Consider the following 16,566-nt stretch of genomic DNA (forward strand, 5'->3'; position numbering starts at 1 on the left):
TCCCTAATTTGCTTGTATCATCCTTTATGTCTAAATTGTGTACCCATTTTAAGCTTATCTTGTATATGGTGCGAGATGTTGGTCTCTGCCTAGTTTCTGCCAGACTGCTTCCCAGTTTTCCCAACAGTTTTTGTCAAATAGTGAGTTCTTGCCCCAAAATGTTGGCTTTTTGGATTTATCAAACATTAGATTACTGTGGGTGATCATTTACTTCTATACATTGTGTACCTAATCTATTTCACTGATCAATCACTCTATTTCTTATCCACTACTAGATTGTTTTGACTATTATTGCTGTGTAGTATAGCTTGAATTCTGGTACTGCTAGGCCCCCTTCCTCTACTTAAAAAAAAAAAAAGATTCCCTTGATATTACTGACTTTTTGTTTTTCCAGATGAGTTCTGTTACTATTTTTTCTAGGTCTATAAAATAATTATTTAGAAGCATAGCACTGAATAAGTAAAATGATTTAGGAAATACAGGGTGTTCCTAAAGTCTGGACACAGGCAAAAAATGCATATTTTCAAGAAATAAAAGGAATGACATTTTCAATAACATTTTATTTGATTGGAATATTATCAAATAACATCTTCAATATGATTTCCATCATTTGTGATGCAAAGGTTGATGTACTTTGCAAGATTCACATGAACTCGATGCAATAACTCCACACTGCTGTCAATTTTAGCACATTCACTCTTTATGCATTCAATCAGGTGTGCTGCATCTGTGATTTTCATTTTCATTTTCATTCACCTTCTCCTTTAACATACCCCAGAAAAAGAAGTCGCTGAACAACACAGAGTCTTAGGTGAAACAGTTAATGAGATGTTAATGAGATTTCTATGTGTCCAGACTTTAGGGACACCCTGTATCATCATTTTTATTATATTGGTTCAACCTATCCATGGTCAATTAATATTTCTCTAATTGTTTGTTGCTGTTCAGTTGTTTCAGTCATGTCCAACTCTCTGTGACCCCATTTGAAGTTTTTTTTTTTTTTTGGCAAACAGACTGGAGGGGTTTGCCTTTCCTTCTCCAAATCACTTTACAGATGAGGAAACTGAGGCACACAGGACTAAGTTACTTGCCCAGGGTCACATAGCTAGTAAGTGTGTGAGGCCAGATTTGAACTCACAAAGACGAATCTTACTGACGCCAGTACTGGCACTCTATCCACTGCTCCACCTAGCTGCCCTCCAATTGTTTGGATCTGTATTTTTGTGAAGAGGTTTTTGTAGTTGTGTTCATATAGTTCCTGTGGATATCCTGGCAGGAAGACTCTCAAGTATTTTATATTATATGCAGTTATTTTAAATGAAATTTCCCTATCTCTTCCTGCTGCATTTTGCTGGCAATATGGAAATGTTGATGATTTATATAGTTTTATTTTATATCCTGTAACTGTGCTAAATGTTGTTAATTGTTTCAACTAGTTTTCAGGTGATTCTCTCAGGTTCTCTAAGTATACTATCATATAACGTGCAGAGAGATAGTTTTGTTTATTAATTGCTTATTTTTATTCCTCCAATTTCTTTTTCTTGTCTTAATGCTACAGCTAGTTTTTCTAGTATAATATTGGGTGATAATGGATATCCTTGTTCAATCTCTAATCTTAATGGGAAGGTTTCTACTTTATCCCCATTACAGATAATACCTGATCTTAGTTTTAGAAAAATACTGTCTACCCTTCTAAGAAAAGCAACATTTATTCCTATGTTTTCAATAGGTGATATATTTTATCAAAAGCTTTTTCTGCATCTATTGAGATAATCATATGATTTTTGCTATTGATATGGTCAAATTATTCTGCTAACTTTCCTAATACTTATCTAGCCCTGCATTTCTGGTATAAATCCCACCTGGTCATAGCATATGAGCCTTGTGATATATTGCTGTAATTTCTTTGCTAGTATTTTAAAATTTTTGCATCAATATTCAATAGGAAAACTGGTCTATAGTTTCCTTCCTCTGTTTTTGCTCTTCCTGGTTTAGGTATCAGCACTATATTTGTGTTGTTAAAGGAATTTGGGTTCTTTGCCTATTTTCCCAAATAGTTTATGTAGTATTGGGATTGACTGGTCTTTAAATGTTTGGTAGAATTCACTTGTAAATCCATGTGATTCTGGGCTTATAAAAAAATTTTTATGGTATTTCAACAGGTTAGGAAAGAAGTGATAATAAAGGACCAAACAAGGGTGGTGGCTGTGTCAATGAAGAAAAGAGGACATATACAAGGGATATGGCAAAGGTAGAACTGACAGGGTTTGACGACAGACCAGATGATACTGAGGCTTTGAGGATGGGTGACTAGGAGGACAGTTATGCCCATCACAATAACAAAGAACTTGGGAAGAATCAAGCATTTATTGCATGCTTACTATGTGCCAGGAGTTGTGGTAAGCACTGAGGATACAAACAGACAAAAAAAGAAAGACAGTTCCTACTTTTTTAGAGGAGTGGGGAACAGTAATATTTCTGTTTTAGACATGTTGAGTCTGAGATAAATCTAGGACCTCCAGCCTGAGATGTCTAAAGAGCAATGCAGAACTGGAGCTTAGGAGAAAGACTAGAGCTGGATATACAGATTAGGGAATCATCTGTATAGGGATAATTCAGCCCCAGAGATGATGCAATCACCAAATGTAACAGTATAAAGGGAAAAGAGAAGAGGCCCCAAGACAAATCTTTGTGGGACATCTATAGTTAATGGGCGTGGCATGGATAATGAATCAGCCAAGGAGACTGAGGACAGCTGAACAGGTAAGAAGAGAATCAGGACAGAACTGTGTCTCAAAAACCTAGATGAAAGGAAAAGTGACCAACATTATCAGTGCTACAGAGAGGTCAGGAAGAGTAAGGTTTGAAAAAAATGTCATTAGATTTGCCAATTAAGAGATAACTGGTAATCCTAGAGAGAGCTATTCAGTTGATGAGGAGAGCAAGTGGAAGTACTGAGTACAGACGGCTTTCTCATAGAATTTAGCTATGAAAGGGAAGACAGATATAGCTAGCAAGGATGGTAGAATGAAGGTAGAAATAAAGGTCTTTTAATTGTTGAGAAGACATGGGCAGGTCTTGTAGGGAGCAGGAAAGGAGCTAGTAAAACGTGAGAGAATGAAAATAAAAGAGAATGACCAATTCAATACAGAATTGCTTACCTGGAACCCCTTGAGGCTTCTGAATGAACAAATCTTATATCTATTTCCTGGATATACAAGAAACTATCAAAGCTGAATAGTACATGCTCATGTTCAGCCCTGCTTCCCTTTGCTGTCCTATCACTAGTGGGAGTCTTAAAATCAGGTTTTTACTATCTGTGTTGGCCTGCTTAAACATGGACTTTTGGTTTTTCCTAGTTTGGTTAAGTTAACTAATTTATCTTAATTACAGGAAAGGGTAGGACCTAAAAGTCTTTAAACATTTGAGAAAGGAACAAATGCGAATGACTGAATAAATCTGGTTAAAAAAAATTGAAAAAATAGTTTTTTTTTTTCAGTAACAGGCAACTACATGGTAACCTCTTCCTCCTACACAACTGATACTATCACCACTTACCTGGATGAACTATTTCCAGCAAATTTAGCCGGTGTTCCCGGGATATTCTCATGGCTCTTTGTCTCTGAAGTTGCAATTGTAACCTGAGGTCCTCTTCTTCCTTCTGCTTCTTAAGTTTCAGCAGCTGTTGTTCTCTTTTATTTCTTGTAGATGGAAGTATTAACCGAGACTTAAAAATAGTATTAAAAAATCATATGGCCATAAAAATGTCATTCAGTAACCAAATCTGCATTGTCTTAGCCAACATTCATAAAAATATCTGGCATTCTTCAGTCACTCCTACTCCTATCACCTCTGACATCCCTAGCAAAGAGAACTAGGATATGTAAAGTCATCACTTTAGAGAGAGACATTTGTCTAACATTCAAAATGCTGTTTGTTTTCTTGGCACACTGCTTGAAGTTAGGACATCCCTTCACCAAATGAATAGGGATGGCCAGGCTATAATCTCATCATCAATGACCAGACTTGCGGGATACTGTCACTTAGCCATTCAGGGCCTCAGGCAACTAAGGCTGGGAGTTGTAGAAGAGACTATGTTCTTTGAGATAGTTTCCCTTCCCACCACCCCCAGCTCACCACCACTTTATTTCAAATTCATTAGGGTTGTAGCAAGAGCAGAGGACTAGCAGTAAACAAAAAGAAGTTACAGTCCAGGGTCTAAGGAACGTAGTTTCACTGAGTGAACTGGATCAAGTCCTCTTTGGGTCCTGTTTTTTTCTTTTGTAGACTATGGAGTTTGGACCCTTTGGGGGGAGGAGGTTGAGCACTAGGATTAAACAAGATGATCTTTAAAGGTCCTCCCAGCTCTGAAATTGTATGACTATACAAGATTCATATTTTTTTTTCTTTTAAAAAAACACTGGGAAAAAAAGAAGAAAGAAAAAGGGCAGCTAGGTGGCGCAGTGAATAGAGCACCAGCCCTGGAGTCAGGAGGACCTGACTTCAACTCCAGTCTCAGACACTTGACACATTTACTAGCTGTGTGACCTTGGGCAAGTCACTTAACCCCAACTGCCCTGCCTTCCCCCCTCCAAAAAAAAAACCCACTGGGAGTAAAATAATGCTGAAACCATCCTTGAATTTCCAGGTATATTTTTAGCTTTTTGGTGGCCTCCTTCTTCCCGTTTGGCACCTCACCTCACAGGGTGTTTGCAATATCCGAAGCCCTCTACTGCAGAGTTGCACAGTGGCTTGCCCTACAGTCGTGTTTTTCTAATCATTTCTCAATTATAATTACCTCTCCTTTTCCCCATTTCCTCAGAGGGAGCCTTGTTAGATGAATAATGAATTAATTTGATGAAGTAATTTGTGTTAAAATATTAACAGTTTAATGTATCCCTTTCCCAGTCTCATTTGAATAGGGACTTAAAAATACCTTAGCACAAAGGAAGATTTTGTTGTTGTTGAATCATTTCAGTCATGTCCAACTTTTTGCGACCCCATTTGGAATTTTCACCATTTCCTTCTCTAGCTTATTTTACAGATGAGGAACTGAGGCACACAGGGCTAAGTGACTTGCCCAGGATCACATAGCTAGTAAGTGTCCAAGGCCAGATTTGAACTTAAAAAAATGAGTCTTCCTGACTCCAGACCCAGTGCTCTATCCACTGTGCCGTCTAGCTACCCCACAAGGAAGGACTAATGTACACATTCCTGCTAAAAGGGTACATGTAGGTAAGTGAGAAATTTTGTTCCAAGCAAACTATTAGGAACCTCTCAAATTATATCATGTAGGAAGAGTTAAAACTTCACTGATGGCTATATTCCTTGCACAAGCAAAGCCCTAAAGAAAAATGAAGATTGGCCACAAGTCCAACAAGAATTTCTAGAAAAATAGAAGCATTAATGAAGGACCTGAAAATGATTTTAAAAAACCAAATCAGAGCTATGGAAGAAAGATATGAAAAGAGAATTAACAGTTTAGTAAAGGAGGTACAAAACCTCACTGAAGAAACTAACTCCTTGAAAACTAGAATTAGCCAAATGGAAGTTAATGACTCCATAAGACATCAAAAAACAACACAGCCAAGACAAAAGGCTAAAAAACATTTTTAAAAAAGTGTTCTCACAGGAAAAACAAATGACTTGAAAATACATTAAGTAGAGAATTTAAGAATCATTGAACTGACAGCCAAGACAAAAGAAAAAAGAGAATTTAAGAATCATTGAACTGACAGCCAAGACAAAAGAAAAAAGAGCCAAGACAAAAGAAAAAAGAGCAAAGACATCGTATTTCATATTATAAAAGAAAACTGCCCAGGTATCTTAGAATCAGAAGGCACAGTAGAAACTGAAAGAATCCAGGGGACACTTCTTAAAAGAAACCCCAAAATAAAAATTCCTAGGAAAACTATAGCCAAAATTCAGAAGTAGTTCAAAGATAAAATACTGCAAGCAATTAGAAATAAAGAATTCAAGTACTGTGGAGCCCTAGTCAGGACCATACACAATTCAGTAGCCATCACTATGAAAAGAGGAAGGCTTAGAATGTGACATTCCAGAAGGCCAAGAATCTAGGATTATAACAAAGAATAATCTACCCAACAAAACTTAGCATAAGGAGAGAAAATGGGAAAAATAAACATACAACGAAATAAAAGACTTTGAAGCATTTCTGATGAAAAGACCAGAGTTGGATAGAAAATCTGACATTCAAAAACAGAACTCAAGAGAAACTTAAAAAGATAAACATGAGTGAGAAATCATAAGTACTAAACAAGGTAAAACTATTTACATTCTTCTATGGAGAGTTGATACATGTAATGCCTCAGAAGTTTTTCATCACCAGGGGTCTTAGAGGGAGTCTAATTAGACAGAAGGCCTGGGTATGATTCTATTACGTTTGATTTCAAAAGAAGAATAGATGGTGGGGAAGAGAAGAGCAATACGAAAGGGGGGAGAACAGGGAAAATTATCTCACGTAAACACAAAGGAGTGCAAGGAAGAGTTTATAAAATGGAGGTGACATTGAGGGAAGCAGACAACACTTGAACCTCACTCTCGCTGAACTGGTTCAAGAAGGAAGGAAAAAAACCACACACACACAATTAGGTATAGAAACTCATCTCATCCAACAGGGAAACAGGAGGGAAATAGGTTAAGAAAAAGGGTAGGAGTGGAGATATTAAGAAGGAGAAAAGATTAAGGGAGGCAGTGGTCAAAAGCGAAAAGGCTCTTAGAGACGGGAAAGGGTAAAAAAAAAAAGAGCAGGATAAATATAAGAAAATAGAACGGAGAAAAACACACAATTAGCAATCATAACTATAAATATGAATGGGATGAATTCATCCATATAAAATAGAAGAAGATAACAGAATGGATTAGAAACCAGATTTCAGCAATATGTTGTTTACAAGAAACATCTTTGAAAAAGAAAAATAAACAGAGTTAAAATAAGGGACTGGGCACATTTTGCAATGACTTAACTTTGATAGACTTAGTTCTTCTCAGCAATGAAAGGATCTAAGACAACTCCAAAAGACTCATGATGGCAAATGCTATCCGCATGGATATGGAGTCCGAATGCAAATAGAAGCATACTATTTGCTCTCCTTTTCTTTTGTTGTTTTGTTTCCCTTTCTCATGGTTCCTCCCATTAGTTCTAATTTTTCTTTACAACATGACTAATATGAATGTATATGTAGAGCCTATATCAGACTGCATGCCATCTTGGGGAGGAGAAGGAGAGGGGAAAAAATTTAAAACTCAAAATCTTAATGGAAGTGAGTGCTGAAAACTAAAAATAAATAAATAAATTTTTAAAAAGATAAGGGGCTAGACAAGAATCTATTACACTTCAGCTGAAATAAAAAAGGCAGGAGTGGATATAGTGAACAAAGCAATTTATAGGAGCTATCTGCCCAACTATATGCCAATAAAACTGACAATATGAATGAAATGGATGAAAATTTACAAAAATATAAATTGTCCAGATTAACAGAATAGGAAACAGAATACTTAAAATAATCCTATCTTAGGAAACAGAATACTTAAAATAATCCTATCTTAGAAAAAGAAATTCAACAAGTCACAAATGAACTCATTAAGAAAAAAATCCCAGGACCAAATGGATTGACAAGCAAATTCTACAGAACACTTAAATAACAATGAAACAATAGTTAAGCGAGCCTTAACAAATTCCTTCTATACCACAAATATAGTCTGCATACCTAAAGCAGTGAGAAAGAAAACTATAGACCAATTTCCCTATTAAATATTAATGCAAAAATTTTAAATAAAATATTAGTTATTATAGCAATATATCACAAAGATCATTCATTATGGCCAGATTTATACCAGGAATGCAAGGCTGGTTCAATATCAGGACAATCTGAAGTATAATCGATCATATTAACACCAAAAATCATATGATAATTTCAATTGATGCAGAAAACGCTTTTTGACAAAATATAACATTCATTCCTGTTAAAAATACTAGAAAGCAAAAAAGGTCATCTTTCCTTATTATAAATATCTATTTAAAACTAGGAGCAAGTATTTTGTGTAATGGGGATAAGCTAAAAGCCTCTCCAATAAGACTGGAGTGAAGCAAGGATGTCCATTACCATTGTTATTCAATATTATATTAGAAATGCTAGCTGTAGCAATAAGACAAGAAAAAGAAATTGAAGGAATAAGTATAAGCAATAAGGGAAAAAAAACTATTACTTTTTACGATGACATGATGGTTCACTTAGAAAACCCTAGAGAGTAAAATAAAAAATTAATTGATACATTTAACAACTTTAGTAAAGTTGTAGGATATAAAATAAACCCACATAAATCAACAGCATTTCTCTATATTAACAGACAAACCCAGCAGGAAGAGATAGAAAGAGAAATTCCATTTAAAATAATTACAAAAAGTACAAAACACTTTGGAGTCTACCTGCCAAGACACACACAGGAATTGTATATACACAATTACAAAACACTCTACACAAGTAGAGACAAATCTAAATAAGTGAATAAATATTAACTGTTCACAAGGTTGAGCCAATAAAATAAAAATGACAATATTGCCTAATTTACTTATTCAGTGCAATACTAACCAAAATACCAATGAATTTACTTTATGTGAGGAAAAAAAATACCCTGAAAAAAAACTCTGAAAGAATAAAAGTTAAGAATATCAAGGGAATCAATGGAACAAAAACGGGGAAGGAAGCTGGAGGCTAATGGTACCAGATCTGTACTAGCTGTAACCAGCAAAACAATTTGATACTGAGCAAAATGGAGAGGTTGATCATCAGAACAGATCAAGTTCACAATGCAAAAAAAAAAAAATGAGCACAGAATCCTAGTGTTTGTTAATAAAGATCCCAGCTATTGGGGAAAGAACTCACTATTTGACAAAACCTGGAAAAACAATCTCGTAGAAACTAGACATAGACCAACATTTCACACCATATATCAAGATAATTTAAAATTTACAAGAGTAAGAGCCATCCCTCAGTTGATAAATGATCCAAGGGTATATCCTTGGATATATAGGGCGTTTTCAGAGGAAGAAATAAAAACTATCAATAATCATATAAAAATGCTCTAAATCACTAGAGAAATCATTAGAGAAATGTAAATTAAAACAACTTTGAGGTATCACCTCTCACCCATCAGATTGGCTAACATGAGCTTGATTTTGATTCTTGGCTAAATTCTAGAACATACTACCAAAACGATGGTGAGTGGAAAAGGAAATAGTGATAGCAAAGAGCAAGAAACAAAGTGGGTGTCCACCAACTATGGTAAGTAAATGTAAATAATTCCAATAAACAAGGAAATATTTATATTAACTGATGCAGGATGAAATAAGAAGAGAAAGAAAAACAGTGTATTCAGTGACTACAATAATGAAAATAGTACTAAAAGGAAACTGAATTCAGTTTTATCCTAATAACTCTTGGTCTTAGAGAACAACTAATAAAATATATTTCCCTTCTCTCTGGCGGGAGAATACCAGGACATAATGTTACAAACATCAGCAGATAAAGTCATCTTATCAGTTGTTTTTACATATATATCTTCTGTGTTACAAGGGACAGTTTAATTTTAGGGGTAGGAATTATATCCAGAAATGACTATGATGAAAAAGCAAGAAGGAAGCAATAAAATTTATTGAAATATAAAAGAAAGCGCTGGTCATTAAGCTCTAGTACAGTTTCATAAAAAACAGGTTATACCAAACTCACTTCGTTTTCTTTTATTGATAGGGTTATTAGACTAATACTTCAGAGAAATCTAATAGCTTTGGTATCCTTGGGTTGCAGGCAAAGCACTTAATGAAATCCTTCATGTTATCCTTGTTAACAAGATAGAAAGATGTGGGCTATTAAAGAGTAGTTAGGCTGACTGAGAGCCAGTTGAATTACTAATGAATAGTCACAATGTTGATTTGGAAAGATCTTAGAGGAATGCTTCAAGGATCCATGTTTGACCCTTGTGTATTTAATATTTTTATCAAGGACTTGAGTGAAAGTATAGGAAGAATGTTGTCAAATTTGAAAATGACACAAAACTCAGAAGGATAAGTAATACTAAGTGACAGATTTGGGATTCAAAAAGATCCTAAGAGGATCAAGCTGAATCCAATGAGGTAAAATTTAATATGGATAACTATAGGGTTTAACAATTACCTTCACAAAAACAGAATGGGGGAAAAACATAAGACAACCATTTGTGTGCAAGACATGTGGGTTTCTTTTTACTAGCCTGCAAACTCATTATTACTCAACGATATGAGATGGCAGCCACAAAAAAAACCGCTTATGTGATTTTAGGGGGCATTTCAGAGAGAGATGGTATCCATCATACTCTGCCTTGGTCAGACTATATCTAGAGTATTATGTATAATTCTTGGTACATTTTAGGAAGCACATTGTAAGCTAAAGAGTATAAAAAGGGAGGAACCAGAAGGGTGAGGGGGGACTATAAATCATGCTATATATAACTCAGTAAGCATTTATTAAATACCCATTACACAATAGCAAGTATGTTAGGTCCTGGGGAGGAAAAAAAAAAACAAAACCCATGTATATAGACAATTAATATACATAGGGATAAAGACTTGATCTGTGATTTGATTGATTAAAAGGAACTCCTAGATGGGGAAACTCCCTCTACCAATGAAGATCTGCATCTTATCATCTTAATTCCTATAACACTGAGAGGTTAATTAAGTGACTTGCCCAGGGTCACAAAGATAGTATGTGTTGGAAATGGGACTTGAACACAGGTCTTCTTGGTTCCAAGTTGACCTTTTTATTCCTTAAATGTGCACGCGCACGCACGCACACACACACACGTGCACGCGCACGCGCACACGCACAGAGTAATGAGGACAGAATAACAACTAGGGGAATCAGGAAAGGTCTTCTGAAGGAGGTGGCACTTAAACTGAGCCTTGAAAAGAGCCAGAGACTCCAAGGAGCAGACAGAAGGAGGAAAGAGATCCAGAAGAGGGCAAAGGAGAGGCAAGGGAGAAAGTATGTTGGGAAAGCCTTGGAAATGGAAAATGGAGTGTTTTATTGGAGGAACAACAAGTGGGCCAATTTGGCTAGAATGTTAGAGGGCATAAGGGGAGCAATGTATAATGAGCTTGGAAAGAAATACCAAACAGAGGAGTTTATATTTGATCTTAGAGGCAATAGCTTCTTGAACAGGGAATAACACGGTCAAAACTGAGCTTCAGGAATATTTATCTGGTAATATTTGAAGCCTGAATTGGACAAGTGAGAAGCTAGAAGCAGATACAAACTAAGAGGCTACTGCAATAGTCCACGGGAGAGGTGATGAAGACCTGAACTATGGTGGTAATTATACGGAGTAGGGAAAAAGGAACACAATAAGGCATCAGAGAACTTTGTGGAGAATATATATAAAAATGGAACTACTAAAACATCTACCATTGCTAAGCCATCTTCCACTAGGAGCTGGACAACATTAATCTTGCTACTCTCCACAAAGTTGGTAAGGCCTGCATCAGTGACATTCTGCATCCTGCTAGTGGAAGCTGTGCAAGAGAGAAGGCTGTATTTTATTTGTGAAATTGTGAAGCACCATCAATGATCCCATGCTTCTCTCTGAAAGAAAGTCTCACAATTTTGGGCATCAATATTTTTTCTGGTAATAGTTATAATTCATAGAATACAGTCTACAAGGAATCAAAACCATGGGTCACCCAAATATGCACTAGGTGTAAATGGGCTGTGGCATATCACAAATGCTGAAGTGTGTATGCAATGTTATGTAAAAGATATAATCAAAAGATTATAGAAATAGAAGAGAAGGTGAGTTATATAGTAAAAACAATGGATAAGAAAGAAAAATAAGTAATGAAAACAGAGTAGGAGCAATTAAATATTCTGCAAAGGATAAACTCCAACCCTTTATACCATATTTTAACACTCCCCCTTTCCTTTACTTTTTTTGTCATATTTTTTCATAACTCCTTTTCCTCAGAGTATACTTTGAGATTTGAGGAAAAATATTTTATGTTTTTAAACTTGCCTTGAGATTCTGTATAATTTTATTTGACAATCACATGCTTTACACCAGGGTGATTTTTGCTTACTATTTCAATCCCTTGCTTTAAACATGACATGACTTGCTGACTAGCCCCAGGGAGCATTATTGCTTTAATCTTATCATAACTGAGAAATGCAGCTGGTGGATTTAAGTTACCGAAAACAGAATAGTTTCAGATGTATAATTTGTTAACTGCTCCAGATGAGGAAGTTTCACCTGCAAGTTTCCAATGCCAAATAAAGTAAGATCTAAACACCAATACAGAAGTGTCCGGAAAGCTTATTTTTACTATTTTTCTAATGCTTCAAAGAATGTGTGTATGTATATATTTATGTATGTACACTAGCAGGGGTGAGGTGGAGTGGAGAAAGACAGTAAAACCAGAAATTTGCCCAAGTTTTAGCATGCTAGTCTTGCTCTTGTTTTTACCATAATTAACTAGAAAAAAGAAATAATTATAGATGTAAGGACTGAACCAGCCAGAGAATTATCCACCATCCAGTTCTCTCTACAAATATAGGCCCACTCCATTAGTCTCATACAGGGAAACATCAAGTCCCTGCCATCTTATGCCCCAACTTGAAAATCCGCTTGAGCTGAAGAAGTTACCTCAGAAATTAATGGGAACAGTTAAACAAAACAAAGAGATTCAAAAATCACCAAAACTTCAGTTTCATCTATATATCTTTGACAGGGCTGTCTCTACTCACTGATCGACCTTCATTTCTCTTTTCAAAGACATATAAAAGAACTCTACAAACCTTAAGGTGCTATATAAATGTAAGTTATTATTGTTACTATTATTAGTATTCTTGTTCACATGCCTTTACCTGAAATTCCTCTGTAAAGTAGTCACCGCATATGGAAGTTTCTTCATTCTCTTTCTAGTCTGGAAACCTTTCCATGCAGCCTGGATCTTGCAAGCTGCTTGATAAAACTTCTGAAATTTAATACCAGAAAAAGAATTTTAAGGATTTTATTTTCATTTTAGTTCTTGAAAAAATGAGCCTTAACAAGAAGTGTTCATTTTAAACAGGAAAGATGGGAGGTAACATCTGCTTTATACTAAGCATTGCTGCTCATACTCAGAGCAGTCATAGAAAGGAAGGCTTCTCTCTTCAACCTATGCTGTAATAAGTACTGCAAACAGTAGCTAGAGAATATCTAAAGAGATTAATTCAGCATGACCAGCAATCTAAAGGCCAACTTCAAAATTTATCTCCAAAATGTCTTTCTTGATTAACCATCCACATACTATCGTCCTCTCTAGTGGATTTTACTACTCTGCTTATTTCAATGCTGTCTAATAATTGACTCTTTGTGCCTTTAAATCATTTGAGAATTTTTGCAGCAGTATTATGTCTCATATTGACAGAGGGAATCACTGAAGTAGTAACAACAGGCAGAAGAAGGTTCCACAATTGGTCTTAAAAAATATCCAGAAGACCAGTCAAGGTGACAGAGTAGCACAAGAAGTCCAATTAAGCGCTCCATGAAGTACGACTATTTCACAAAGATTTGACAACACACCAGATTGAGTTCTAATCAGGAAATCCAAGAAAAATAGTTCCAGTGAGTGCTATTTCCAGTCCAGATAATCACAGAGAGAAACAGAGAAAGATCTGTCTACAGTGGGGGCGGGGTCTCATCAGAAACATCTGAAGAAGGGCTTGCTTCTAGCAATGCCCTGGGCAAAAAGAGGGCCCAAGTCCTGGCTCAGAGGAGGCCTGATTTTGTGCAAGAAGGAGGGACAGGTGGCCCCTGAGACTTCTGTCACTTACTCCTCAGGGATTGGTCACATATCAAGATGGAGGAGAGGAATCTGGTTTTCCAGGGCAAGGAATGATTCCAGGCCTTCAGCTATGTATTGCAAGTACAGAAGCAAGCAGTAGTTCTGTGGCTGAGCCCAACAAAAAGTTCCAAGTCAGAAAGTAACATTGAAAGAATGAGCAAACAAACAAACAAAAAAAGAATTACACCATAATGAGCTATTATGGTGATAGGGACATTCAAGATATAAACCAAGAGAATGATAAGCAAAGCCTCAAAGAAAAACAGCTTGGCTACAAGTTCAACTAGAATTTCTGGGAAGGATGAAAAAGTCTTAAAAAAAAGAGCCTAAAATGATTTTGTAAATTAAATGAGTGCATTAGAGGGGAAAAATGGAAAATAAAAGACAGTTATGTAAAAAATTATTAGAAAGAGGATTAGTAGCTTGAATCTAGAGGTATAAAATCTTACCCAAGAATCAGACTCCTTAAAAACTAGAATGGAGCAAACAGAAGTTAATGATTCCAGGAGATAAGAAATATTAAAACAAAATCAAAAGACTGAATAAAATAGGAGAAAATGTAAGGTGTTTCCTAATAAAAAAACAACTAACCTAGAAAATTGTTCAAGGAGAAAAAAAGTAAGAATCCGTGGACTACCTGACACCATAACCAAAAAAGATATCATGTTTAAAGAAATCATATGAGAAAACTACCTAGATCCTTTTGAACCAGAAGGCAAAGTAAAAATAGAAAGTATTCACTGGTCACTACATGAATGAAACTACAAAATGAATACTCTAAGGAACATTATAGTCAAAATCTAGAGTTTCAAGATCAAAGAAAAAATACCTCAAGCAGCCAGAAAGAAAGAATTAAAGTATCAAGCAACCACAGTCAAGACCATTCATTATTTAGCAGTCAATACTATAAAGCAGGGAAGAGCTCAGAAAATGATATTCCAGAAGACAAAGAATATAATATTTACAAACTAGAATAATCTACCCACCAAAATTGAGTATAATGCTACAGGGGAAAAAATGGGCCTTTAATGAAACAGTAAACTTGCAAGTACTCGTGCTGAAAAGATCAGGGCTTTGTGAAAACTGCAAAGTTCAAACACAGGAATTAAGGGAAACATAAAAAGGTTAATATGAGTAAGCAATCATAAGTGACTAAACAAGGATAGACTTATCACATTCTATAGTGCTTGGCACATAGTAGGAGTTTAATAAATGCTTATTGATAGACTAACATGGGAAAGAAAAAGGGAAGGGGAAAAGCATTTTACAGAGTGCCTACTATGTGCCAGGCACTATGCTAAGTACTTTTTACAAATATTACCTCATTTTATTCTCACAACAACCCTTAAAGGAAAGTGCTATTATTGTTCCCATTTTTCAGCTGAGGAAACAGGCAAACAACGGTTCATGACTTGCTCAGGAGGGTCACAGAGCTAGTATGTCTATGAGGTCAAATTTGAATTCAGGTCTTCCTGATCCCTCCAAACACCTGTAAAAAATGACTCTAAAATTCTAGAGCTACAGAATCCGTGAAATGACAGAGTGAAACAAGTCTCCATCCCAAGACAGCCTGGATGGTCGCTGGGAAGGGTCTATCACATCCTGCTGGGAGCACAGTGCAGTTTAGTGTGGGCCACACTGGAAAAGGCCAGAGTAGACTAGGCATAGCAGGCCTCAGGGCACTGAATCACTGAGCTATGGAAGTTTCCAGACTTTTCAACCCACCAACACCAAAGACAGCCTATCAGGTCAGTGGGAAAACTGTTGGACCTAGGTCAGAGAAGTGCACAGTCTGGCCCCAGCCCCGGGATGGTGGAGGTGGCTGCAGCGGTGGCAGCTCCTTCCAGAGCTCCAGGCCCACAGATGGTGGGAGGAATCAAGCAGCTGATCAGAGCGGACTGCAGGGATCTCTTTGTGGGCACTGAGGTAGGATTCTCTTCCTTTGCCCTGCTGCTTGGATCTGGGTCACAGTCCTGGTTGGTGGTCCTTGGGGGAGGAGGAGTGCTGGTGTGGCAGAGCTTGTGTTAACTGTGGAGAGGGAGTACTCCTGGTAGTTACATGGCAGAAAGGAGTGCTTGCATTCACAGACCAGAGCACAGTCCAGGAGAAGAGTATCATACCACCTCAGAATGGACGTAGCTCTGAAAACAGCAGTGCAAAACCCCTGACGCTTGGAATATAGCACTCTCTACTCTAGAAGCAGAGTCATACCTTGATAAAGCTCTCAAAAGTCAAGTAAATGGTTGGGGAAATCAGCAGACAGTGTAAAAGGACTCAGACTATAGAATCTTACTTTGGTGACAAAGAAGATCAAAACATACAGCCAGAAGAAGACAACAAAGTCAAAGAGCCTACGTCAAAAGCCTCCACGAAAAACAGAAATTGGTCCCAGGCCACGGAAGAGCTCAAAAAGGATTTGGAAAAGCAAGTAAGAGAAGGAGAGGAAAAATTGGGAAGAGAAATGAGAGTGATGAAAGAAAATCATGAAAAACAAGTCAATGACTTGCTAAAGGAGACCCAAAAAATTACTGAAGAAAATAACACCTTAAAAATAGACTAACCCAAATGGCAAAAGAGCTCCAAAAAGCCAATAAGGAGAAGAATGCCTTGGAAGGCAGAATTAGCCAAATGGAAAAGGAGGTCCAAAAGACCACTGAAGAAAATACTACATTAAAAATTAGAATGGAGCA

General features: G+C 36.5%; 1 protein-coding gene across 1 annotated transcript in view; it reads right to left on the reverse strand.

The window, feature by feature from the left end:
• IQCB1 (IQ motif containing B1) overlaps window positions 1–16,566 on the reverse strand; it is a 64,410-nt gene that overhangs the window by 19,016 nt on the left and 28,828 nt on the right. The window contains 2 exon segments of the mRNA XM_036745437.1: window positions 3,559–3,701; window positions 12,915–13,024. Of these exon segments, the coding sequence (XP_036601332.1) occupies window positions 3,559–3,701; window positions 12,915–13,024 (253 nt within the window).

This window comes from Trichosurus vulpecula, chromosome 2 (assembly GCF_011100635.1).
Source record: "Trichosurus vulpecula isolate mTriVul1 chromosome 2, mTriVul1.pri, whole genome shotgun sequence".
NCBI lineage: Eukaryota > Metazoa > Chordata > Mammalia > Diprotodontia > Phalangeridae > Trichosurus > Trichosurus vulpecula.